This window comes from Triturus cristatus, chromosome 7 (genome assembly GCF_964204655.1).
Source record: "Triturus cristatus chromosome 7, aTriCri1.1, whole genome shotgun sequence".
NCBI classification, from domain to species: domain Eukaryota; kingdom Metazoa; phylum Chordata; class Amphibia; order Caudata; family Salamandridae; genus Triturus; species Triturus cristatus.
Window position 1 is genome coordinate 1,879,493,886 of NC_140590.1, and position 27,332 is coordinate 1,879,521,217.

At 50.8% G+C, this 27,332-nt stretch overlaps 1 protein-coding gene across 1 annotated transcript in view; it reads left to right on the forward strand.

Moving 5' to 3' along the window:
* The window catches only part of NOBOX (NOBOX oogenesis homeobox), a 273,977-nt gene that overhangs the window by 165,176 nt on the left and 81,469 nt on the right, over window positions 1–27,332 (forward strand). Inside the window, exon 4 of the mRNA XM_085614780.1 lies at window positions 10,872–11,032. Coding sequence (XP_085470906.1) covers window positions 10,872–11,032 — 161 coding nt within the window. The remainder of the gene's footprint in view (window positions 1–10,871; window positions 11,033–27,332) is intronic.

The window sequence follows — 27,332 nt, forward strand, 5'->3', positions numbered from 1 at the left end:
TGCTGACTGGGGAGCCAGTGCAGTGCTGTGAGGTGGGGGGTCCTGTGAGTCCCTCTCGGACCTCAAGGATGAGCCTGGTGGACGTGTTTTGTGTTGCCTGAATACACTTTTGTAGTTGGGTGTTGATTCCTACAGAGATGGGGTTGCTGTAGTCCGGGTGGCTGGTGATGAGTTCCTGGGTGATGTTGCTTCTGGTGACTGTGGGGAGCCATTTGATGATTTTCCTCCGCATGTGGCGGATGTGTAAGCATCTTGAGGAGACAGAGCTCACCCGTGTATCATGTATAGATTGCTGTCTAGAATAATGCCTACATTTATTGCTTGTTCTGTGGACTCTAGAGGGGGGCCTAGTTCAGTGGGCCGCCAGGTGTGGTCCCAGGGTGAGGCGATGCTCCCAAAGATGAGTACATCAGTTTTATTGGTGTTATGTTTGAGGTATTTGGTCTGCATCCAAATGGCGACGCGGGTCATCACCTGTGGAAGTTGGCTTTTCTGTTGGTAGGTCGAAGGAAAGAAACAAGATGAGTTGGGTGTCATCAGCATGGGATAGGATGTTCATGTTATGAGATTTGACCATGGTGGCTAGTGGGGGCATGTAGGTTTTGAAGAGGGTGGGGCAAAGAGAGGAGCCTTGGAGGACTCCACAGATGATGTCTGTTAGACTTGGGGGTCTCTAGTTGGCACAGGTATGCACTTGTGACAAATAGGGACCCTCTCCTCTAGTCAGGGTAAGGGGACACACTCCTAAAATAACCCCTGCTCACCCCCTTGGTAGCTTGGCACGAGCAGACAGGCTTATCTCAGAGGCAGTGTGTAAAGCATTTGTGAACACATACAGTAACCAAGTGACAACACTACAGATGGACACCGCACAGGTTTTATATCAAAAAGAAGTATTCTTTATATAGATTTACCACAAGACCCTTAAACGACAAAAATACACAATACTGTTACTTTAGATGGTAGAATTTTGCTTAGTTCTCTTTAGTTCTTAAATGCGACACTTTAAGTCAATGTACCTTTTAGATGCGACACGCAGGGCACCGAAAGTGTTGCAATGATGTTGATGCGATGAAGTTTTTGGTGCAAAGAAATAAAGACGTGAAGATCTTCCAGATGCGATACGCTTCTCCGATGTTGCGAGAAGACCCGATTTGATGCTTCAGCTGCAGCGGCGACACACTTTACGTGATGCGACGACAGCGGCCTTGGCAGTGACACTCTTCTTCGACATTGCGAGACGCTTCCACTCGATGCGATGCTGCAGCGGCGACACCCCTTTACGCGATGCGACGACAACAGCTCCGACTGCGGCATGTTTCTCCGTGGATGCGAGGCGCTTTTCTTGATGCAGTGCAATGCGACAACTACGATGGCTGCGATGGCGACACGCTTCTTCCTTGATGCGAGACTCTTCTCTTTATGCGGTGCAATGCGTTGGCTGCGATGGTGACACGCTTCTTCGGCATTGCGAGACACTTCCTGGATGATGCGAGATGCTTTCGCTCGATGCGACAGCTGCAGCGGCGACACACTTTATGCGATGTGACGACAACAGCTCCGACGGCGGCACGCTTCTCCTTCTTCAGTTGCGCTTCCAGCTCTTTGCGAAGGCCCAACAACAGCAGCAGGCACTTCCAAAGAACTCTGGGGAGCTGGGGGGTGAAGTCTGTTGTTCCTGAGACTTCAGCAGGAGGCAAGCTCTTTTCCAAGCCCTTGGAGATCCTTCACAAGTTGAGCAAAAGTACACACAATGTTCCTTTCTCCTCTCTTTGGCAGTAAGGAAACCACTGCAGGCCAATCCCCCAGTTTCAGGGCTAGTCTCTCCTAATAATAATAATAATAATAAAGAAGTTTATAAAGCGCCTGGTTATACTTCCTAGTATGTCCCCACGCTGCGGTGCAAATGGTCCGTCCTCAGTAGGCACTATCAGTCAGAAAGGAGAAAAAGAGACCAGCTACTCTGTCCTGAAAAGCCAAGTCTTCAGTTTCTTCCGAAAAGTGGTTTCGGACTGCTTCAGTCGTAGTTCCACGTGGAGATTGTTCCATTGCTTAGCCGCAAGGTATCGAAAGGATCGGCCCCCCATTCTTGCTCTTTTTATAACAGGAACGAGAACACGCCCTGAGCCCGAGGACCGCAAGGCCCTGGGGGGAGAGTAGGGGGACAGCAGATCATTAAGATAGATCGGAGCCTTCCCATGGAGAATTCGATGGCTGATGCAGAGAGCCTTAAAGGAAGCTCGTTCCTTAACTGGCAGCCAGTGTAGAGTGGAAAGAGCATATTTTGCTGAAGCCCTCCTGGGCAGCATCAAGACAAGTCGGACAGCAGCGTTCTGGATATATTGCAACCTCTGCATGCTTTTATTGTTAGCGCCCAAGTAGAGGACATTCCCATAGTCCAAGCGTGAGGTGACGAGTGCGTGGACTAAGGTTTTCCTAGCCGCTACAGGGAGCACATCTAAAACTTTCTGGAGGCCCTTCATTATGCCGAAGCACTTACCAGCAACTGTCCTGGATTGGTGGTCAAATGAAAGTTTAGGGTCTAACCATATACCCAAGTTCTTCACTTGCTCCCTCGGGGCAGGAGTAGGGCCGAGGGTCTGAGGCCACCACTTGGGAGACCATAAGTTGGTGTCCCTACCTACAATCAGTACCTCGGTTTTATCACCGTTCAATTTGAGGCAGTTGTTTGCCATCCAACCGGCAAGTTCTTGTAGGCACAGTGAAAAGTTGGAGGCGTCCTCAGCACGGAATTCCTCAGTTTCTTCTTGGTTCCTCTCCTCAGCAGAGTTTCTTCTTGTTTCCCAAAGTGATCTAAATTCTTGGGATCAGGGTCCCAATACTTATACCCCAAAATCCTTTGTCCACTGAGGGCAGAGGGGCCTTTGCCTTGTTCAAACCGGTTCTGGTCAGTCCTGGAGCACTTTGTTTACCTGACTCCTTCTTTCCTTTCAGAGTGCAGTGCAGAGACATCAGACACACCACAGGAGGTGGAGCCAGCATTGTGGAGGGAAGGCAGAGCCCTATTCAGGTCCCAGGTGCAACTCCTCCCACCCATCTAGATGCAGATCTCTCTATTCACCACTGGGACACCTCACCCTGTCTCCTGGAATTCCCCAGCCCTGTCACTCAAACTCCAGACAGGGAATACACAGCCTAGCAGAGGCAGGTTTGAATGGTTAGACAAGAAAATGCCTACTTTCTAAAAGTCAGCTTAGTAACAATGGGGTAACCCAGTATCCCTCAGAACCTGGGCGATAGTATATTAAAGTAACAATGGTTGTGTCGGGTGAAAAAAGCCTGTTTACACAATTGCACAAGTCATGCGTTATTTATAATATGCAATCAGTCATAAGCATCACACACAAAAAAAACATGTGGGGTATTATGAGATTTTTTATATAAATTGCGTCATTTATATATATATATATACCCAAGAACATTTTGAAAGGCCGTCAAAGTACAAAGTGAAATACAGTTTGTGACAAGGTGACAAGTGGTGCTCAGTGATATAGTGCGTGATATGTACAGAGTGATTAAAAGGTTTGAAAAATGTAGGTGGCCAGAAAGCAAATATTTATAGTAGATCTGCGAACTGAGTCAATTAGTTTTACGCAGTCTCTCGCAACTGCTCCAGGGTATAGTGTCGACGTTTCAACCCAGATACTGCACTACTATATAGTCAGTGCGGGTCTTCATCAGGATGGGGACAAGAGGTGACAGCCTAGAAGACAATTATTCAGGACAACTCAAAAAGAGCGTAGGTATCTTGCACAGTAACCTCCCTCTTAGAGGTGTTAAGAATTTTCAGGACAGCTGATGCATTTCTCAAGTTAGTGGTATTTACGTGATGTACTCCAGACATTTGGTCAATTGCTTCTTTATGAAATCTCCGTTAAGTATCAGCAGATGAAAGATCACGGGCGTGCACACATGAGCCTGGACTCATGCCTGCTCATTTTGAGTTGTCCTGAATAATTGTCTTCTAGGCTGTCACCCCTTGTCCCCGTCCTGATGGAGACCCGCACTGACTATATAGTAGTGCAGTATCTGGGTTGAAACGTCGACACTATCCCCTGGACCAGTTGCAAGAGCCTGCGTAAAACTAATTAACTCAGTTTGCAGATCTACTATAAATATTTGCTTTCTGGCCACCTACATTTTTCAAACCTTTTAATCACTCTGTACATATCACGTACTATATCACTGAGCACCACTTGTCACCTTGTCACAAACTGTATTTCCCTTTGTACTTTGACGGCCTTTCAAAATGTTCTTGGGTATATATATATATGAATGACGTAATTTATCTAAAAAATCTCATAATACCCCACATGTTTTTTGTTTGTGTGTTGCTTATGACTGATTCCATATCATGAATAACGCATGACTTGTGCAATTGTGTAAACAGGCTCACCAGGTCCTTTCCAGTTTCTTACAGTTTTATTTGGTGTTGATGAGTTCGTCTGTGAACCAATTGGCTTGGTGGGGGGATTTGTGGGGTCTGGAGGGTTTGAGGGGGGTGGCTTTTTCAGCACAATGGGTGATCTAGGTATTGACGTTTTTGACAGCTTCGTCAGGGTTGGGGGAGGGGGGAGGTAGTGATGTGTCGAGGGTGTGTGTCCAGAGGTCCTCTGATACCTTGCTCCAGCTCCTGTGGGGGGGATGGAGAGGTTGGTTGGGGGTTGGGTGGTGGAGGCGATGAGGAAGTGTATGTGAGAAGGTGGCCTGATATATGCTGTCCACTAGTTCTAGTGGACACCCTGTATCAGTCCAAACAACCCCTTATGGTGAATGGTTAAAGACAACCTTATGTGAAAGCTATCCTAGTGGTAGCTATGGAGAGCAGCCTTCAGGCTAAGTCTTGAAGTAATGTAAAGCAGCTTGTTTTACCAGTCTATAATCACTTGAATGATCAAATGAAAAGACAACCACACCAGGTATATATTCAAAATATATGTATTTAAGGTAAGACACACCCCTCTAGTCTCTTTATGAGACTGGAGTTCGAAGTACTTAGTTTACAAGTAAGCAATTATCAGTAAAAGCACAAATACACATTTGGGCCCTAGGGGCGTACCAAACCATATATCAAAAAAGTGGTTTAAGAACCACAACTGGAATAGACACTAGGCCTTTAGCCTCTAGAATCGCTGGGACCACAAGGAACCACCCAAGGTAGTGACACAGGGGACCCACGGGGACTGTATGCAGTGTGAAAAAACAACCGCGGGTTCCTATTATCTTCTATGGGCAATGTCGCGATTGGAATTTTAAAGATTAGGGACACTTCTAATCGAGTCAGGACCAAATCCTTTTGGACTTAGGAAGTTCTAGGCTAGCACCCACGAGAGCACCGGAGTACTCGAGTTACCTCACCCAGGGAAGCCGGGTGCATAGGTGTCTTTTGGTGTTGGGTCGCATCATCAATTCCAATGGAAGCCTGCAAAGAACTGCTGCTGCCGTGAAGAAGAGAAGTGTCCGTAGAGATCCAAGCCTGGAGCTGGGATGTAAGGAACCTGAAAGCAGAGGGGACAGAGTCTGGGTCACATGCCAGTGACCTAGGGCAGAATGGACCAATGCCCACAGATGACGGGTGCTTCAGGTGAGTTGATGGGCGTCTTGACTCTTCAGCCACGAGGTCCAGGAGGCGTCGACGAAGTCCATGAGCTGGATTCGAGCTGTCCCACGAAGTCTGTCGAGTGCTGCGGTGTCGGCGACCAGAATGGACCCAACAAGTCTTGGCAACGGCAAGTCACTGGAATTCAGAGAAAGGACTGCGGTGGAGACCAGCAAGGTCTGAGGGACTCACCCAGCGAGTGTAAGTCGGGGCACGTCTGGAGCAACCACGTAAGCCCAATCAGAAAAGGAGTTGCCTTCGCGGGGACCTGCTAGCCAACGGGCTAGTTATCGCAAAGGAGCCTCGAGCGGTCGCACTGGAAGCTGGCCCACGGGTCACTCTTGGAGTGGAGGCCAACAATCTTCGGTGCAGGAGGTGCTCAAGGCTGGGGCTACTCGGAGCCCAAAGCACAACTTCGAGGAGGACCAGGAAGATAGTGTTGCAGCAAAAGTTCACGGTGTCCAGGGGTCACGGTTCCACATCACCCACGATAGCCACGGGCCTCAGCTTTGCTGTGGACTCAGGGTAGCCTCGGGGAAGTCTGGAAATCCACCTCTGGGGATGCAGAGACTTCGGCGTCCGGTGGGAGCTTCAGAATTGCAGACCGGTCAGTTGCTTCTTTGGGGCCTGCCAAGCAGGGGAGTCACTGCTTGACCCCAAGGGAGATCTCTTCAGTCTTCTAGTCAGGATAGAACATTGAAGGTCCAGGATGTATGTTGCAGAGTTTCGTCCAGGGTAATCTAAAGTCCTAGGGACTGGATTCCTATACTTATAGTGAGTTTAGTGGATGGACTAACTCTAAGGCCCCACCTACGGGTGGGCCAAGAAAGAGGGGTGGTTACACCCATTTCCTTGGTCCAGTTTCGCGCAGGGGCAGGTAGCCCCTGCAACCGGTTTGAACTGGAGTATGCACAGGGACACCAAACGTGCCCCCAGTGCAGGACTTCAAAGCATCAGAGAGTGCTCCCGCCCAGCCCCAATACACATCTGCCTGTCTGGGGAGGTGGTGACACCTCCCCTCGACAGGAAACTTATTGTCCAGGCCTCCCCTGCCAGAATTTCAGTCAGCAGCAGGAGGCCAGACCCGTGTCTGTGGCAGAGGCATCCATTTTGTGATGCCAGGGCTCAGGAAAGTCCTACCGGGTTTAGCCAGTGTGAACATGTCTCTCTCTCTAGAAGGGTGGAATGCTACCCCCACCGCCAGAATTGGTGGGGGGGGGGGTGGGTAGTATTCCAAAGTGTTTGACAGCAAACACGACATGTTTTGATGCCGCCATTCCAAAGTTAGCCTTTACCGCGAGGTTATAATGCACTTAATAGTATATGGCATGGCTGTATCACAGAACAGCCTTAAGGAAGTATTTCCGAAAGCTACAGAGTGGCTCAGCTCATGCTTGGGCACCCTCTCACATAAAACCAAGCACTCTGCCTTCAGGATTGTTAAGGCCTGCCATAGGTGTGGCTTATAGGTTTATATGTGTCTGTATAGGGTAGTGATATAGGTAGCCTATACCACAGTAAGGGGTGCAAGCACCCCCTTACAGAGGCTGCAGTAGCAGACCTGTGGTGTCATTTTGGAGTGCTTCCCAGGGTTGGCATAATATATGCTGCAGCCCCTGGTAGACCTCTGAGGTACCTATGCCCTAGGTACATAGTATACCATATACTAGGGGCTTACACAGCACTCCAGAATCCAATTAGATATGTACCTATTGGACATGGAAACCATTTTAGAGAGGAAGCAGCTAGGCTATGGTCCTGATTAGCAGGGCCACAGCCAGACTAAGGTTGAAAAACAGTGAAACACCAGCAAAAAGTGGGGGTACCCATGTGAAGCAGATCCTACTCTCCTACAGTGTACTCTAGAGTGGTCAGACCAGGTGGTTTGGCTGTAGGTGATTTGTCTGCTGACGGAGTAAATGGGGGCCAGTGTGTGTTTGGTCGTGTGTGTGGTGTCGGTTACTAGTTGGGAGAGTCCGAGGTTCTCAAGGATCTCAAGGAGGTTGGTGGTGTTGGGCTCGGAGGGGTCTTTCAGTTGAAAGTTGAGGTCCCCTAGGAGGAGGAAGTCTTTGGAGTGGATAACTAGTGGGGAGATTAAATCTGCAATGTCCTTGCAGAAGGCAGGGCGGGCTCCGGGAGGTCGGTAGGCAAGGGTGCCTCTTATTGTGATTTTGCTGTTTGCGTTGATCTGAAAATTGAGGTGATGGGAGTGGGGGCGTCCATGGTGGATGTGCATTTGATGAACTCTTTGTGAAGGATGCCTATTCCGCCATCATGTTTGTTGGTGCTTGTAGGAGAGTAGGAGCTGCTTCTTCTAGGTACCCCCACTTTTTGCTGATGTTTCACTGTTTTCAACTTAAACTGGGATCCTGAATAGCAGGGTCCCAGTCAGACTATCTGCTTTCTCCTCTAAATTGATTGCATGTACTTTAGGTACACTCCAGATCGGATTCTGGGGTACCCTTATCAGTCCCTAGTATATGGTATACTATGTACCCAGGGCATAGGTACCCCAGAGGCCTCCCAGGGGCTGCAGCATGTATTATGCCACCCCTGAGAGACCCTTCAAAATGACACCACAGGTCTGCTGCAGCAGCCTGCGTAAGGTGGTGCCTGCACCCCTTACTTAGATATAGGTTCACTATATCTACTCCAAATCACTTCACATATAAAACTATCAGTCACCCCTATGGCAGGTCTTAACAATCCTGAAGGCAGAGTGCTTGGTTGTATGTGTGAGGGTGCCCCTGCATGAGCAGAGCCCCTCTGCAGCCTTCAGAACCTATTCTCCGGGATTGTTTGTGATGCAGCCAACCATATACTCTTAAGTGCATTATAACCTCGCGGTAAATGCTAACTTTAAAACGGCTGCATAGAAACATGTTGTGTTTGGTGTCAAACACCTTGGAATCATACCGCCACACCAGTAACTGGTGGTTAGGTATGATTCCACCCTCCTAGAGGAAGAAATATGACAATATTGGTACACCCGGTACCAGCTTTCTCGACCCAGGCATCACAAGATGGATGCTGCCAGCCACAGACATGAGTCTGCCCTCCTGCTGCTGGGCGAAACTCCAGCTGGGGAAGGCTTGACAATAGGTTTCCTGTCACAGGGAGGTGTGACCACCTCCCAGACAGGCTTTAGTGTATTGGGGCTGGGTAGGTTGCAGGAGCCACCAGCTCCTGCTCTGGCGCGAAACTGGACAAAGGACATGGGTGTAGCCCCCCCTCTGTCCTGACCCTCCCATAGGTGGGTCCCCAGAGTTTTCCCACCCCTTCCTTGGGTATAAAGTAGGAAGCCCTGAATACAGGACTTTAGATGTTACCTGGACTAAACTCTGCTACAGAAACCGAGTACTTCGACGATCTGCATGATGCTGGATGACTGAAGAATCTCCCTTGGTGTAAAGGAGTTACTCCCCTGCAAGGCAGGCACTTAAAACTCATCTGACCGGTTTGCATCTCCCGAGCTCCTGAGGGCTCTGAAGATTTCTGCAACACAGGAGGTGGGTTCCCGAGGTCTCTGAGGTTGATCTGGGCTCTCAGCAATTCTGAGGCCCGTATCCCTCATGGGGATCGTGCAACCCGAACCCCTGTGCACCGCCTACATTTGCAGCAACATATACTTTTTGGCAACCCCTGAGGCTGCGCTTTGGGCTACTTGTAGTCCTTACCCCGAGCAGTATTCCCACCGAAGATTTCCGGCCTACACTCCACGAGTGTTCTGTGGGCTGGTACTATGTGATTCAGCTCGAGGTCCCTTCGCGATCCCTGGTCCGCTAGCTGTGGGTCCCTGTGAAGCAAACTTTTGACTTTCCGTGGGCTTTCCTGGTTGCTCCAGACGTGCCCTGACTCTCCATAGCTTGGAGAGTCCACGGGACCTTGCTGGTCCTCACCGAAGCATCTTTCCTCTGCTCGTTTGGGTAGCAGTTGCCACGGCTTGTTGGTGTTCAATCCGAACACTGACCCCCTCAGCACTCGACATCTTTCGTGGGACAGCTCACCTCTGGACTTTGGTCGTCGTCGAGGTCTCCTGGTCCCCATGGTTGCAGAGTCGAGCTTCACCTCTTCTCACCTGAAACACCCGACATCGGTGGGCATTCGTCTATCGTGCCCCTGTTCAATGTGAAGTGAACAAGACTCTGTCCCCTCTGCTTTCAGGTTCTTCTCAGCTCCGATCCAGGCTTGGATCACACCGGACACTTTTCATCTTCTCGGCAGTAGGACTTCTTCGCATCACGCGATTGAAATCAACAAGCGGTTCTGACACCACTTGACCCCTATGCACCCGGCTCCTCTGGGATAGGTAACACGGGTACCTCGGTACTCTCAAGGGTGCTGGCCTTAGAACCTTCTATGTTCCAAATGGTTTGCTTAAAGTCCTCTCCTAAGTGTCCTTAATTTTAAAATTTCCAACCACGACTTTCCCATAGAGTTGTACGGAGCTTCTGCCTGTGTTCACACACTGCACCCGTCCTCCGTGGGTCTCCTGTGTCACTACCTTGGGTGGTTCCTCGGGGTCCCAGCAATTATACGTGCTCTAGGCACTGTGTCTAGTCAAGTCGGGGTTGTTATACCACTTTCTTAGTATATGGTTTGGTCTCCCCCTGGAGTCCATTGTGTATTGTGCTATTTACTGTTGTTCTAGTGCTTTAATATTGTGTGCCTTGTTCTCTAATCTGTTATAATCTGGTAAACCAAGCTGCTTTACATTCCTTCGAGACTTAACCTGAAGGCTGCTCTCCACAGCTACCACTAGGATAGCTTTCTATAAAGGTTGTATATAACCTAATCATCAATGAGGGTCATTTGGACTGGTGCATGGTGCCCACTTTAATTAGTGGACAGCATATACCAGGCCAACTTCTCACAGTGCAGTCACAGTGTATTATTTTGTATCCGCTGGAAACAGCGGCAGCGATGACGGTTGCTGATGCCAGATTTAGCCATGTGTCGGTGAGAAGACTAGGTTTGGCGTGAGAGAGGTTATGGTGTCCCAGATGTCGCTGGAGTGTTTGTGGAGAGAGCGGGCGTTGATGAGTAGGCAGTGGAGCTGTTCCGTGCCAGTGATGGGGAGGGGGGAGCTTTGGTGCAGCAGATTTGATGTTGCAATGGCGAGGGCAGTGCCGGCGGGTGAAGGGTCCAGCTGTGTGCATGGGGATGCGTGGTAGCTGTTTATTCCTCACCTTTTTCAGCTTGAGTCAAGTCAGTCTCTCACACACGGATGCCTTTTCTCTCCCCTCTGTAGGTGTGGTTTCAGAACCGCCGGGCTAAGTGGCGAAAGGTGGAGAAGCAGTACCCAAAGGGGAGCAAGAAGTGCCCAGTGGCATCAGCAACACTGTCCGTGACGTCAGCACCGGGCGCATTTGGACAACTTCCAGTCCCCTACAGCAGCTGTGAGGGCAAAGAGTAGGTGCCACTGTTACTATAGTGATGCGTCGAACACCTGCTCTGCCCATAGAGGTGCCTAAGTGTGCAGGCACATGTGTGCGTCTGTGTGTGTGTCTGTGTGCATCTGTGTGTGCAGTGGGATCAGACGTCACCTGCCCACGGAGGTGTCTGAGTGCATGCACCCCTTACTGAGATAAGGTTCACTATATCTCACCTACCACTGCACATAGAAACCTATCAGTCACCTCTATGGCAGGCCTTATCAATCCTGAAGGCAGGGTGCTTGGTTATATCTGAGAGGGTGCCCAGGCATGACCTGAGCCCCTCTGCAGCCTTCGGAATCTCTTCTCCGGGGTTGTCAGTAGTGCAGCCTGAACATATACTCTTAAGTGCATTTTATCTAAAACGGTTAATGCTAACTTTGGACTGGCTGCGCGGAAACATGTCGTGTTTGGTCAAACACCTTGGAATCATACCCCCACATCAATTCCTGATGTGAGAATATGATCCCACCCTTCTAGAGGGAGAGACGTGACAGCACCGGTATACCCGTTACCAACTTAACAGAGCCCTGGCATCACGAAATGGATGCTGCAGCCACAGACACAGGTCTGGCCTCCTGCTGCTGACCAAAACTCCGGCAGGGGAGGCCTGGACAATAGGGTTCCTGTCACAGGGAGGTGTAACCACCTCCCAGACAGGCTGATGTGTATTGGGGCTGGGAGGGAGCACTCTCTGAGTGCTTTGAAGTCCTCCACTGGGGGCACATTTGGTGTCCCTGTGCATAGTCCAGCTCAAACCGGTTCAGGGGCTTCCAGCCCCTGCTCTTGTGCGAAACTGGACAAAGGAAATGGGTGTAGCCACCCCTCTTTCCAAACCCTCCCATAGGTGGGTCCCTAGAGTTAGTCCAAACCCTTCCTTAGGTATAAGTAAGGAACCCCTGGCAACAGGACTTGAGATATCACTGGACGAAACTCTGCAACTGAATCCTGGAACTTCGACTCTCTACTCAAGACTAGAGGACGGAAGAAATCTCCTTTGGGGTCAAGGAGTGACTCCCCTGCTTGGCAGGCACCAACGAAGCAATTGCCAGTCTGCATCTCCGAAGCTCCCACTGCACGCCGAAGTCTTTGCAACACAGGAAGAGGATTTCCAGACTTCTCAGAGGCCGACCCGAGTCCCCAGCAAAACTGAGACCCGCAGCCCTCGTGAGTAACGTGGTACCGGAACTCCTGGTCACCGTGCACTTTTGCAATGTGCATTGACTTCTCGACGTCTCTTGAAGTCATGCTTGGGGTTACTTGTGGGCCCCAACTCGAGCAGAGAATCCACTGAAGATTGTCGGCCTAGTCACCCCAAGTGACCTGTGGGCCGCCATTTTGTGATTCCTCTCGAGGTCCCTTCGCGATCCTTAGTCCGTCGACTGGTGGGTCCCTGTGAAGGTAACTTTGATGTTCGAGGCATATGAGCTGCAGATTACACACTTTTGCATAGATCGCCATCTGGTGTTGGGCCCGGATGTTTGCAGTTTGTTTTTCCTCTTGGAAAGTCTTTGGAAGTCACGAGGTCGGTGACTCCTCCCTTGGATCGTATTGCGCATGGGCTTCGGCTCCATCCTCAGCTTGTTTTTTTCCGCCATCGGGCTCGGATGTAATACTTCGCGCTCCGGTTCCGAACATTTCCAGTTCGACGATCGAAGCGGAATCCTCGCTCTTCGCGGTATCGTTCAGATCCTGATCTCCTCAATCACCTTCTCTTCGACACACCTTCGATTCCAGTTGTCGACGGCGGCCTTCAGACCTATCCAAGCTCCGGTCCCGGCTGATGGAAAGAACTCCATTCAAGAAGTGCCCTCGATGTGGGTCCAAATTCCCCCACACCGATCTTCACAAGGTGTGCAACCTCTGCCTCTCCCCTGAACACGAGGCTCGAGACTGTCCCGCCTGCAAGTCTTTCAGATCCAAAAAGACTATTCGAGATCGAAAGGCCAGACGAAACATGGCGCACTCCTCGACCTCCGTTCCAGTCGACATCTTTGGGGACGACATCGAAGCTCCGGGACAGCAGCACACCGAAGAGGACCTCGTCAGTGCTTCCGAAGCCGACGACTCGGATGTGGAGTACATCACCCCGGCGCAGAGGGTCGTGAGTAAAATACCCCCTCCCACACCCGCGCCGACACCCAAAAAGGCTTCGGTCACGCCTTCGCCTCCCGGCCTAGGCAAGACCAAAGACAATGCTTCCAACACCCCACCTTCGGGCCCGGTGAAGAAGCCTAATAAGCCTTCCGGCGGCTCGGGCTCGAGCCAGCCTGCCAGTGGTGCCGATAAACACACTTCGGCACCGAAAAAGAGACTGGTCTCTACCTCAACACCGAGCTCCGCACCAAAGCCCTCGGTGTGGAAACCCAGCCTCTTGGTACCAACCAAACATCATAAGGCCCTCGGCACCGACACTCCCGCGCCGAAGCTGGCCTCGGCGCCGACCCAAAAATCGGAGGTTCCAAAAAAGCACGGCACGGACAAGCCTAAAAAGCCATCGGCCCCGAAACCTTCGGCGCCGACCGAACAACCATTGTCTCAAGAACTGTTTACACCGGATCCTTTGCAAAAGACACTTACCAAGGATCCAAAAACTGGACATTTGGCACTTTCTTCTAAAAAGAGACATTTGGACAAACCAGCTCCGCCTCCACCTCCAAAGAGGAAACACTGTGTTACCTTCCCTTTCAGAGTGCCTTCCCCACCTCCTCCACCCTCTCCACCTCCGCCCCCTCCACTTTCTCCACCCCTGCCTCATCGCTCTCCGACCCCGTCTCCAGACCATTATGATCAGGGGGACCCATACTACGATCCAGCAGATGTGCCACAAGACCCCACCCCTACTGGATCCCCAGACCCATGGGACGATTATAATAATCCAGACATTCCAGATGTCCCACAAGATGACCTCTATCCATCCAGGCCATCTCCACCAGAAGACTCATTAGGTTTTCACCACCTACTTCAGAGGGCGGCACATTATCACGGGGTAGAGCTACACACTGACCCGGTAGAGGAAGATTTCCTCCTCGACACCTTTGATACCGCACATAGGTCTACTTCTATACTACCTATGTTCAAAGGGGTAATAAAACATGCGCCAGAGGTTTTTAAAGACCCTGTCAGGGCTAGGGTCCTAAACCCACGCATAGAGAAAAAGTATAAAGCTGCCCCCACAGACCCTGCCTACATCAAAGGGCCAGCGCCACTGGATTCCCTAGTGGTTTCCACTGCACGGAAGAGGTCAAATTCCCAGGCGTCAGGCGAAGCACCACCACCTGACAAAGAGTCAAAGCTACTGGACGCGTCAGGAAAGCGCACTGCGTCACAGGCAGCCAATATATGGCGTATCGCCAACACTCAAGCGCTATTGGCCAGATACGACAGAGCGCATTATGATGAACTAGAAACCATCATGCACCATCTCCCAGAAAAATTGAGAAATAGGGCCAATGAATTAATTCAAGAGGGTAAAACCATAACTAATACCTCTATACAATGCACCTTAGACGCAGCAGACACAGCCTCCTGAGCCATTAACACTAGTGTCCTCCTCCGTCGCCACGCTTGGTTAAGGGTATCTGGGTTTAAACCAGAAGTACAAGCCTCCATCCTTAACCATCCCTTTGACCAGAAACATCTATTCGGGCCAAAGGTGGATGAGGCCTTAGAGAGAATGAAAAAGGACACGGATACAGCAAAATCCATTGGGGCCTTACAGTCTCACCCGCCCAGACGCTCCTTTCGCCGCTCATCCTTTCGGAGTGCATCCAGAGGCTACTCCTCAGACACAGCGTCCACATCGTACAAGTCCCCTACTCAGACCACCTTTACAAAAGGTTACCAAAGAGGCGGCTACAGGGGTAACGACAACAAGGGCAGAGGCAAAACAAACAACGCCCGCTCTGCCACACCTACTACCCAATGACTTCCCCCCGCTCCCCCCAGACCATTCCACTCCAGTCGGGGGCAGACTCACAAATTTCCTTCATGTCTGGGAGACCATCACCTCAGACAAATGGGTGACCCAAATAATTCGGTCAGGATACTGCCTGGAATTAACATTTACCCCCCCCCCCCCCCCTCCCAAACGTTCCACCCAGGCAACGCCCAATGTCACAAGAACATTCCACATTGCTAAAGCAGGAGGTAATCTCCCTCCTACAAAAACAGACAATAGAACACGTTCCCCTCAATAAACACAATTTCGGGGTTTACTCCCTATATATTCTAATACCAAAAAGGGACGAGACTCTACGACCTATTCTAGATCTCCGGCCCCTAAACACATACATACAATCAGACCATTTTCACATGGCAACGCTTCAGCGGGTACTTCCGCTCCTCTCCCAGAACGACTTTCTCACCACACTGGACTTGAAAGACGCATACTTCCACATTCCAGTACACCATGCTCACAGAAAGTACCTCAGATTTGTAGTGGACGGACAACACTACCAATTCAAAGTGCTCCCGTTCGGAGTCACAACAGCACCACGGGTATTCACCAAGTGCCTAGCGGTGGTGGCGGCACACCTCAGAAGACAGCACATTCACATCTTCCCATACTTGGACGATTGGCTGATAAAAGCCACTTCATACAACCAATGTGTACACCACACCGCTACCACAATCCAACTACTTCACCAACTAGGCTTCACGGTGAACCACCAAAAGTCCCAGCTAACACCATCCCACATAAAACAATACCTCGGTGCCACCATAGACACCTCAAAAGCAATAGCCTACCCCAATCCGGCCAGGATTGCAAGCATTCAGGCTTTGCGACAAAAATTCGTACTTCAACACTCCCTTCCAGCACGAGTGTTTATGCAACTGATTGGGATGATGGCCTCTTGCATCTTCATAGTGCCTCACGCAAGACTCCAGATGCGTCCACTCCAAGAGTGCTTAGCGCACCAATGGACCAGGCCCAGGGACAACTGACAGATCTGGTGTTGGTAGACGGTCGCACCCATCGCTCTCTGCAGTGGTGGAACACCACAAACCTTTCCAAAGGTCGACCGTTCCTGGACCCGGTTCCCCAAATAATACTAACAACGGACGCATCGCTCTCCGGCTGGGGAGCTCATCTATTACACCTCACAGTGCAGGGCACATGGACGCCGCACCAAAAGTTACTCCATATCAACCATCTGGAGTTACTAGCAATCTTTCTAGCCCTGAAATCCTTTCAACCACGGATTTCAGGCAAGGCAGTCCTCATTCGCACAGACAACATGACGGCCATGTATTATATTCAAAAACAAGGCGGCACACACACTCCACAGCTCTCTCAATTAGCACAGAGCATATGGAGATGGGCAATTCCCCACAAAATCTTTCTCCTAGCCCAACATGTCCCAGGAGTCCAAAACACCGTGGCAGATCTGCTCAACAGACAGACACAACAGATCCACGAGTGGGAACTTCACCCACAGGTTCTTCATCCGTTCTGTCAAATGTGGGGGCATCCGCAGATAGACCTCTTCGCCACCCACGAAAACACAAAATGCCCAAGCTTCGCCGCCAGATACCCACACCCATTGTCCAAAGGAAATGCGATATGGATGAACTGGTCAGGCAAATTTGCGTACGCTTTTCCGCCTCTCCCACTCATTCCATTAGTGGTGCGAAAGCTACAACAGCACTCCCTCACACTGATCCTAGTAGCTCCAACATGGGCCAGACAACCGTGGTACACCATGCTGCTTGAACTCTCGGTAGTACCACACCAAAAGCGACACCTCTCACCATGCCTCCTAACCCAGAACCATGGAGAGATCAGGCACCCGGACCCAGCTTAGCTCAACCTTGCGATCTGGCTCCTGAAATCATAGAATTCGGGTACCTAAACCTTCCCCCTGACTGTATGAATGTCATCAGAGAAGCTAGACGCCCTACCACTAGAGCCTGCTACGCTGCCAAGTGGAAAAGATTTGTTGTTTAGTGCAACAACAACACAATCAGTCCTCTAGATGTGTCTATACAACACATCATATGCTACTTACTCCACCTACAAAGGTGTAATCTAGTCTATACCTCCATTCGGCTACACCTCGCAGCAATTGCAGCGTACTTACAAAACAGGCAGCACCTATCACTTTTCAGAGTACCTGCCATTAAAGCCTTCATGGAAGGCCTCAAAAGAATAATTCCCCCCAGAGTACCACCCTCACCGGTGTGGAACTTAAATATCGTTCTCACAAGGCTCATGGGGCCTCCTTTCGAACCTTTGCATAAATGCGAACTGCAATTCCTCACATGGAAAACAGCTTTCCTTGTAGCCATCACTTCCCTTAGAAGGGTCAGTGAGATACAAGCACTTACCATAAAAGAACCTTTTCTTCAAATGCACCGGAACAAGGTTGTTCTCCGTATCAACCCAAAATTCCTACCTAAAGCCATTTCCCCTTTTCACCTAAACCAATCTGTAGAATTACCAGTATTTTTCTCGCAACCTCAGACCGTTGCTGAAAGGGCACTGTACACGGTAGATGTCAAACGAGCCTTACTTTACTATATCCAAAGAACACAACTGTGATCCGGGCACTACGGGAGACTCGCCCTCCGTGCCCTTCAAGATGGCGGCGGCGGAGGCCCGTCCTGAGGACGGAAGCGCTCTAGTCCTCCCGGCCGGCGCGGAGCTGACGTCACGCGCCGGGACAATAGAAACACGGACGGACGAGGAGAGGAAAGCAGCGAGAGACGGAGGAGAACGCGGAGCAGACCCAGGGAGAATCGAGGCTAGCAGGCAGGAGCATCGAAGAGGAAGAGCAGAGACGCCGTGGACTTCCAGCAGACACTGCTCTAGTGTCCAGTCGTCCCAGGGAGAGCCAGGACGCCGAGATACCCCATGCTACAGTCCTGGAGGCCTGTAGCTTCAGGTCAGTGCCTTTCCTGACTTACTTGAAGCGCTTAACGGGGAGGGGGAAAGCCAGGGGAACGCCAGAACCGGGGCACTAGCCAGGACCGACCCGTCCCTCACAATTTCCCCACCCTCACAAACCGCGGTGATAAAAAGCAGGTGGAGGGCTTGTCACATCCAAGGAGAGACCTATTACTGACGGGAGGTTGTTCTTTTGTTTCCTTTGTCTCCCGGGGGCGCCACCTTTTCCCAGCGAAACCTAAGAAGCTGACGTAAAGCGAGTAGGAGAGAAACCGGAGGAAGCGACCACCGGACCTGGGGCATCGTTCAGTTTCCTTTCTTGAGGACTTTAGTTTTCATTTCTTTGTCTAAACCTGACTGCATAAGAGGTCTTCAGCAACCTCTGTTTGAACATTGTTTTTCCCTTTAATAAACTACGCCCAAAGAAATCTAGTGGTCCCTACAGTCCGTCCTTAACTACAAGCAGCAAGGGTCAGTTACAGGTCCTGGGAGGGGGACCAGAGCACAACAACCTTTCAGAAAGACCAAACAACTGTTTGTCTCTTTCTCTCCACCACACAAGGGCAACCCCATCTCAAAGTCAGGGATAGCTAGGTGGATTATAAAATGCATCCAGATTTGCTACCACAAGGCGAAACGGACGCTTTCCGTTCCCCCTAAAGCCCATTCTACACGGAAGATAGGGGCTTCCATGGCTTTTCTAGGGAACATCCCACTAGATGATATCTGCAAAGCAGCTACATGGTCAACACCGCACACTTTCACTAAACACTATTGTGTAGATGTGCAAACCAAGCAACAAGCTAGTATGGGCCAGGCTGTACTAAAAACACTATTTCAAACCACTGCAACAGATACCGGTGGTCGCCGCTAAGGTTGGGAACTGCTATATAGTCTATGCAAAAGTGTGTAATCTGCAGCTCATATGCCTCGAACGGAATATGCTTCTTACCAGTATGCATCTGTTCTTGGCATGTAGAGCTGCAGATCTACACACGCCCACCCGCCTCCGGTATCTGTTCCAGGGTATCTTATTTAGATACAACACACATGGGTTTCTTCACTGTTGTTACTACTCTCCATCTTTCCCTGCTGGCGAAAAACAATCTGAGGATGGAGCCGAAGCCCATGCGCAATACGATCCAAGGGAGGAGTCACCGACCTCGTGACTTCCAAAGACTTTCCCAGGGGAAAAACAAACTGCAAACATCCGGGCCCAACACCAGATGGCGATCTATGCAAAAGTGTGTAGATCTGCAGCTCTACATGCCAAGAACAGATGCATACTGGTAAGTAGCATATTCCTTTCCTTGGGCTTCCCTGGTTGCTCCAGACGTGGCCTGACTCCCTACCAAGTGGCGAGTCCCTCAGACCTTGCTGGTCTGCACCGAAGCATCTTTCTCCTTTCTGCGTGGGTTGCTGTTGCCAAGGCTTGTTGTGTCCAATCCGGGCACTGACGCTGCAGCACTGGACATCCTTCGTGGGACAGCTCGAATCCAGCTCCTGGTCGTCCTCAACGCCTCCTGGTCCTCGTGGCTGAAGAGTCAAGCTTCACCTTCTTCACCTGAAATCACCCGACATCGGTAGGCATTCGCCTATCGTGCTCCTGGTCACTAGTTAGTGACCCAGACTCTGTCCCCTCTGCTTTCAGGTTCTTCTCGACTTCAACCCAGGCTTGGATCCCTTCGGACACTTCGCATCTTTCCGGCAGCAGCACTTCTTTGCCAGCTCCCATTGAAAACCCCGACGTGACCCGACACCATTTGACACCTATGCACCCGGCTTCCCTGAAGGGGTGAGGTAACTCGAGTACTCCGGTGCCCCCGTGGGTGTTGACCCTAGAACTTCCTACGTCCAAAAGGGTTTGGTCCTGACTCATTTCTAAGTGTCCCTAATCTTTAAAAATCTAACCGCGACTTTCCCCATAGAAGCTAGCGGGAGCTCGCGGCTGGGTTCTCACACTGCACACGGCCCCCTTGGGCCCCCTGTATCACTACCTTGGGTGGTTCCTTGGTGTCCTAATGCTTCTACAGGCTCTAGGCCTTGTGTCTAGTTAAGTCGTGGTTCTTATACCACTATTTTAGTATATGGTTTGGCTTGCCCCTAGGGCCTGACGTGTATTTTTGCTAGTTTACTGTAATATTTGAAGTGTAACTTATGTGTTTAGACCACTAGCCTCATAAAAAGACTAGTAGGGTGTGTTTAGAAATAAATACATATATTTTATATATATACCTGGTGTGGTTGCCTTTCATTTGGTCATTCAAGAGATTATAGACTGGTAAAACAAGCTGCTTTACATTCCTTCAAGACTTAGCCTGAAGGCTGCTTTCCATAGCTACCACTAGGATAGCTTTCAATAAAGGTTGTCTTTAACCTATCATCAATAAGGGGTTGTTTGGACTGGTACAAGGTGCCCACTATAATTAGTGGACAGCATATACCAGGCCAACTTCTCACAAGTGGGATCAGACATCCCTTACCCACGGAGGTGTCTGAGTGTGCAGGCACATGTGTGCATGTGTGTGTGTGCGTGCATCTGTGTGTGCAGTGGGATCAGACGTCACCTGTCCATGGAGATTCCCAAGTCTGTGTGCCCGTCTGTGTGTTTAGTGGCATGAAACATCACCTCCCCATGGATGTGCCTAAGTTTGCACGTGTGTGTGTGTGTGTGTGTGTGCGCGCATCTGTATGTTCAATGGGATCAAACGTCTCAGCTCCATGGAGCGGCCTAAGTGTGCATGCTTGTGAGTGCACACCTGTGTGTATAGTGGCATGAAACGTCACCTCCCCATAAAGGTGCCTAAGTGTGCATGCTTGTGAGTGCACACGTCTGTGTCTAGTGGCATGAAACGTCACCTCCCCATGGAGTTGCCTAAGTGTGCATGCTTGTGAGTGCACACCTGTGTGTCTAGTGGCATGAAGCGTCCCCTACCCATGGAGGTGCGTAAGTGCGCAGGCATATGTTTGCATGCGCGTCTGTGTTCAGTGGGATCAAGCGTCCTCTCCCCATGGAGGTGCGTAAGTGTGCAGGCACATGTCGGATTGTTCGTTTAATGGTGTGAGGGTGATGTAGTCTATCTCGCTTGGTGATGGGTGTGTTTGAAACCTCAGCACCTCTTTACACGACAACTGATTTCTGCTGCTGACTCTTGTCTCCTTCCCGTTCATTGTTTCCACATGGACAGGGTGGCTGGGCTCAGTTTGCTGTTGTGCGTGGCCTGCCCCACTTGTCTCCTGTGTGAGTGCTGTGCCTTGGTCTTGACTGTGATGAGGAGAGCAGGTTGGCTTTGCTTCCTTGTTTGTGAGGCCACCTCTGGTGGTTTATTCTCCTCCTCAGGTTGGCATTGATCTTGTTCTGTGACTTGATGAAAGTTCTAGGTTACAGTTCGAGGCATGTGGGCTGCTGAATTCATATCTGTGCATAGATCGCCGCCTAGTGTTGGGTCCGGATGTTTGCACGTTGTTGTCCTGGAAGAGTCTTCGAAGTATCCTGAGATAGGTGACTCCTCCCCTGGACCACAGTGCGCATGGGCATCCTCTCCATCCTCAGATTGTTTTTCGCCATTGTGGCAGTGATGGAGTAGATACAAAAAGTGATGACCATGCTTACAGTAATTCTGAGAGCTGCAGCTGCTACAGGCGCCAGGGAGGAGGGTGGGCGATATGAATGTCAGCAGCCCTACATGCCAAGAACAGATGCATACTGGTAAGTAGCATATTCAGTTCGAGGCATGTGGGCTGCTGAATTCATATCTGTGCATAGAATATATAGCAGTACCTCCATTAGACATCGAAGAGCAACTCTTTCACAGGGATGAAGATGACACCGAGGTAGGAGACTACGATGAGGCCTTAGGGGCCGAAGAAAGTAGCTCCGGTGACGAGCAAGGCCTACCCGTACAGACGGAGGATATCCCAGTGCGTCAGTCTATGGCTCCGGTCGAGGGATCGCCTTCGGGCCTTACCCAAGACCTATCCCGCAGTTCTTCGGCCCCGCCCTCGGGCCCGGCCTCGGACATTCAGCGACCGCCATTAGTACCCAAAACGACGGGTTTCCCTTCATCGAAACCGAAACCAAAAGTCGTGTCGGTTCCACAGAAACCGAAACTGAAAGTGACACTGGTCGGATCGAAGCCCACTACACCTTCGACGACAGCAAAACCCGTCGGCGCCGACCGCACCAAACGGGACTTCGGTGCCGAACTCGCAGCAGCCGACGTCGGCGCCGACACACGGAAAAAGGCCATCGGTACCGCCAAACCGCCTCGGCACCCGGCACCGAAACAATCGACTCCGGCCACGAAGGTCAAAATGGCCGCTGCGTCGCACACCACTTCGAAAGCAGCACCTAAGGCCCAATCATCGACGCCGTCGACGGCTACTACCTCTCCTCGACTCGATGACCCCGTGGCCCCGAAGAAGCCCACGCCTGCCTCTACAGAACCGCTTGGCGACAAAGAACCGTCGGCGCTCCAGGTGCGACAAGTTGCAGCATCCTTGCAACGCATCAAAGAAAAGGCAGCCCTCCAGGACACGTCGGGCCCCGAGCCGAAAACAGCTCAAAAAGCTTCTCCAACACCACCCCATATCACCTTTGGCCTGCCGCCATCCACGGCGCCCAAAATGTTTGAAATAAGAACACGTGTCACCCACACTAGGATCACACCTGCCGAACGCTCTCCTCCGGAGACGTCACCGTCCCACATCATCGATGCCGACATCGGCAGAATTATGCTTCACAAGCGGAGAATATCTTCCGAACACGCTTTGGACTCCTACCGGATCCCGCTAAAGAAAAAGCTGCCAGCGGATTCGGAATCAGTTCTTTACGAACGTCTCCATACCTCCTACCCAGATCCACAGTCCTTCTCTCCGACACACTCCGAAACCGACGTTTTGGAGGACTATATGGGTGACGACGTCCCCTACCCCAGAGAGATGGACCCTGAAGGCCAACAGGACCCTGACCAGGCTTGGGATGACCCTGTGGACACAGGTGCACCTATGGATACACAGGACACGCAGCTATATGGCGCAAAAACGTCTCCCACAGAGGACACTGCCGCATTCAACGCCCTAATTGAACGTGCTGCGGCAAATCATGGTGTGCAACTCCACTCTGACACAATCGAGGACGATTTTCTAATGGATACTTTCGCATCCTCAGAGAGAAATATCAAAACTCTACCCATGTTGAAGGGTGTCCTCAAACCAGCAAAGGACATTTTCAAAGAACCTACCAGGGCAAGAGTAATAAACCCCAGGATCGACAAGAAATATAGGTCGGCTCCTGGGGACCCTACGTACATTAGAGGCCAGTTGGCTCTGGATTCCATCGTAGTCGCAAATGCTCGCAAACGGGCGCACTCGCAGACAACTGGGGATGCTCCTCCCCCGGACAAAGAGTCCAAGGTGCTCGAGACCTCCGGCAAACGGGTTGCAGCCCAGGCAGCTAACATATGGCGTATTGCCAATACCCAGGCGCTCCTAGCTCGCTACGATCGCGCACACTATGACACATTAGAAACCCTACTCCAGCATCTCCCTGACCAATACAAAGAGGGAGCAGAGATCCTCATCAGGGAGGGACAACTCCTCACGAACGCATCCATTAAGTGTGCACTGGATGCCGCAGATACAGCTGCCAGAGCAATAAACACCAGCGTCATGCTACGACGACACGCCTGGTTACGAATCTCCGGATTCAAACCTGAGGTTCTAAATAACATCCTCAATCAGCCGGTCAACCCCGACTACTTATTCGGGCCAGACGTTGACACCACCCTAGAAAAAATAAAAAAGGACACAGACACTGCAAAGTCCATGGGGGCTCTCCAAACGCAGACCATTCGGAGTGGCTCCTTTCGTCGCCCCGGAAATACAGGAGCAGGTAGAGGGCAGGGGTCACAGCAAACCTACAACAAGGGCAACACACAAAGTACCTACGATAAAAACACCCGGGGTGGTTATCGTGGCTCCAGCACAAAGGGCAGAGGATGCGGATACTGCAATACCAGGTCCTCCCCCAAGAACAAACAGTGACGCCCTCTACCTTCCTCCCGACCACATAACACCTGTCGGGGGAAGGCTACAAAGGTTCCTGTCCACGTGGAACACCATCACCACGGACAGGTGGGTCAAAGATATTATCAAACACGGTTACTGCCTAGAATTAACCTCCACTCCACCCACAATACCACCAAAACACCGTCCTATGTCCTCAGAGCACTTAGCGCTCTTACAGCAGGAAGTGCTCAGTATGCTGGAAAAAGGCGCAATAGAGGTCGTACCCGTCCACGAGCAAGGCACGGGGGTGTACTCCCTGTACTTCTTAATACCAAAAAAGGACGGGTCACTCAGACCTATACTAGACCTGAGACCCCTCAACCGTTACATTCTCTCAGAGCATTTCCACATGCTCACCCTACAACAAGTCCTCCCGCTGCTCAAACAGGGAGACTTCCTGGCCACGCTAGACCTCAAAGATGCGTATTTCCACATACCCATTCACCCCTCACACAAAAAATATCTCAGGTTCACTGTTCAAGGGCAGCACTACCAATTCAAGGTTCTTCCCTTCGGCGTGACAACAGCACCCAGAGTCCTCACAAAGTGCCTAGCTACTGTGGCTGCACATCTACGGAGGCAACACATTCACGTCTACCCTTACCTGGACGACTGGCTTGTTCAAGCAAAGTCAGCCCAGCAATGTGCCAGCCACATGTCCCGCACCATTCACCTTCTTCACAGTCTGGGGTTCTCACTAAATTACCCAAAATCACATCTCCAACCCGCACACGTACAACAGTACCTAGGTGCGACCATAGACACTCTGGCAGCCACAGCTCAGCCAAATTTAGTGAGGATCAACAGCATGCAACTGCTGATTTCCAAGTTCAAACCCCAACACTCCCTTCCTGCGCGAGTGTTCATGCAGTTGATAGGCATGATGGCCTCCTGCATCTTCATAGTCCCACACGCGAGACTACATATGCGCCCGCTTCAGGAGTGCTTAGCACGTCAATGGAATCAGGCTCACGGCCAACTAAAAGACCTAGTGTTGGTGAGCGGTCGGGCATACAACTCTCTGCATTGGTGGAATCCACAAAACCTTTGCAAGGGCCGACCGTTCCAAGAGCCTGTTCCACAAATAATACTGACAGCGGACGCGTCTCTCCAGGGATGGGGAGCTCATGTACTCAATTACACAGTGCAGGGACTATGGACAATACAACAAAAGAAGATGCACATCAACCTTCTAGAACTGATGGCAATCTTCCTAGCAATGAAAGCATTCAAAGTACACTTGTGCAACAAAGTCGTGTTGATCCGGACGGACAACATGACCGCCATGTACTACATACAAAAGCAGGGAGGAACACACTCTCCACAGTTGTCTCATCTGGCTCAGAGCATGTGGAAGTGGGCCATTCAGAGGAACATGTTCCTCATGGCGGAACACCTCCCCGGCAAGGACAACCAGATGGCGGATCTGCTCAGCAGACACAGCCACCAGATGCACGAGTGGGAGTTACACCCATCAGTACTCCAACCGTACTTCCAGCAGTGGGGTCATCCAGAGATAGACCTATTCGCCACAAGCGAAAACGCAAAATGCCAAAGCTTTGCCGCCAGGTTCCCACATCCGCAGTCGCAGGGCAATGCGATATGGATGTACTGGTCCGGCAGATTGGCGTACGCTTTTCCCCCAGCACCATTGATACCGCTGGTGGCACGCAAACTCAGACAACACTCACTAACACTCATCCTGGTTGCTCCAACATGGGCACGCCAACCATGGTACACCACCTTTCTCGAACTTTCCGTGGTGCCGCATCAAAGGCTGCGGATCAAACCCGCGCATTTGACGCAGAACCATGGCGAGATTCAGCACCCAGATCCGCAACAGCTGAACCTGGCAATCTGGCTCCTGAAGTCCTAGAGTTTGGCTACCTGAACCTGCCACCTGACTGTATGGACATCATTAAGGAGGCTAGAAGACCCACTACCAGAGCTTGCTATGCAGCCAAATGGAAAAGGTTCGTAATTTATTGCACTAACAATAACATTAACCCGCTAGACGCATCCATCCAAAACATAATTTGTTACCTCTTACACCTATACCGATGCAATCTGGCATACACCTCAATACGTGTCCATTTGACCGCAATATCAGCCTATCTCCAGAACAGGCAGCACCTTTCTTTATTCAGAGTGCCTGCCATCAAAGCATTCTTGGAAGGACTCAAACGAGTAATTCCTCCAAGCCACCCACCAGCTCCAATGTGGAACCTCAACTTAGTCCTCACCAGACTGATGGGTCCACCCTTCGAACCTCTGCACTCATGCGAGATTCAATTCCTCACCTGGAAAGTAGCTTTCCTAGTAGCGATCACTTCTTTAAGAAGAGTTAGTGAACTCCAGGCACTAACCGTTCAAGAGCCATTCATACAGGTTCACGCCAACAGGGTCGTACTACGTACCAACCCCAAATTCATGCCCAAGGTGATATCGCAGTTCCACATGAATCAAACTATTGAACTGCCTGTTTTCTTTCAAAACCCACAAACTGTCGCAGAAAGAGCACTCCATACACTGGATGTAAAGAGAGCCCTCATGTATAGGAAAACAAAACAACTTTTCGTTGCCTTTGCCCCACACCACAAAGGTAACGCCATCTCCAAAGCAGGTATAGCCAGATGGATCGTTAAATGTATTCAAATTTGCTATCAAAAAGCTAAACGCACATTAACAATTCCCCCACGAGCCCACTCAACACGTAAGTTAGGGGCCTCCATGGCTTTCCTGGGAAACATCCCCTTGCATGATATATGTAGAGCAGCCACCTGGTCCACTACACATACATTTACCAAACACTATTGTGTAGATGTGCAATCAAAACAGCAGGCAGCTGTAGGACAGGCTGTTCTCAAAACCCTTTTTCAGACCGCTGCAGCTGGCACTGGTAGCCGCCGCTAATAAGAGGGCACTGCTATGTATTCTATGCACAGATATGAATTCAGCAGCCCACATGCCTCGAACTGAATATGCTACTTACCAGTATGCATCTGTTCTTGGCATGTAGGGCTGCTGACATTCATATCGCCCACCCTCCTCCCCGGCGCCTGTAGCAGCTGCAGCTCTCAGAATTACTGTAAGCATGGTCATCACTTTCTGTATCTACTCCATCACTGCCACAATGGCGAAAAACAATCTGAGGATGGAGAGGATGCCCATGCGCACTGTGGTCCAGGGGAGGAGTCACCTATCTCAGGATACTTCGAAGACTCTTCCAGGACAACAACGTGCAAACATCCGGACCCAACACTAGGCGGCGATCTATGCACAGATATGAATGTCAGCAGCCCTACATGCCAAGAACAGA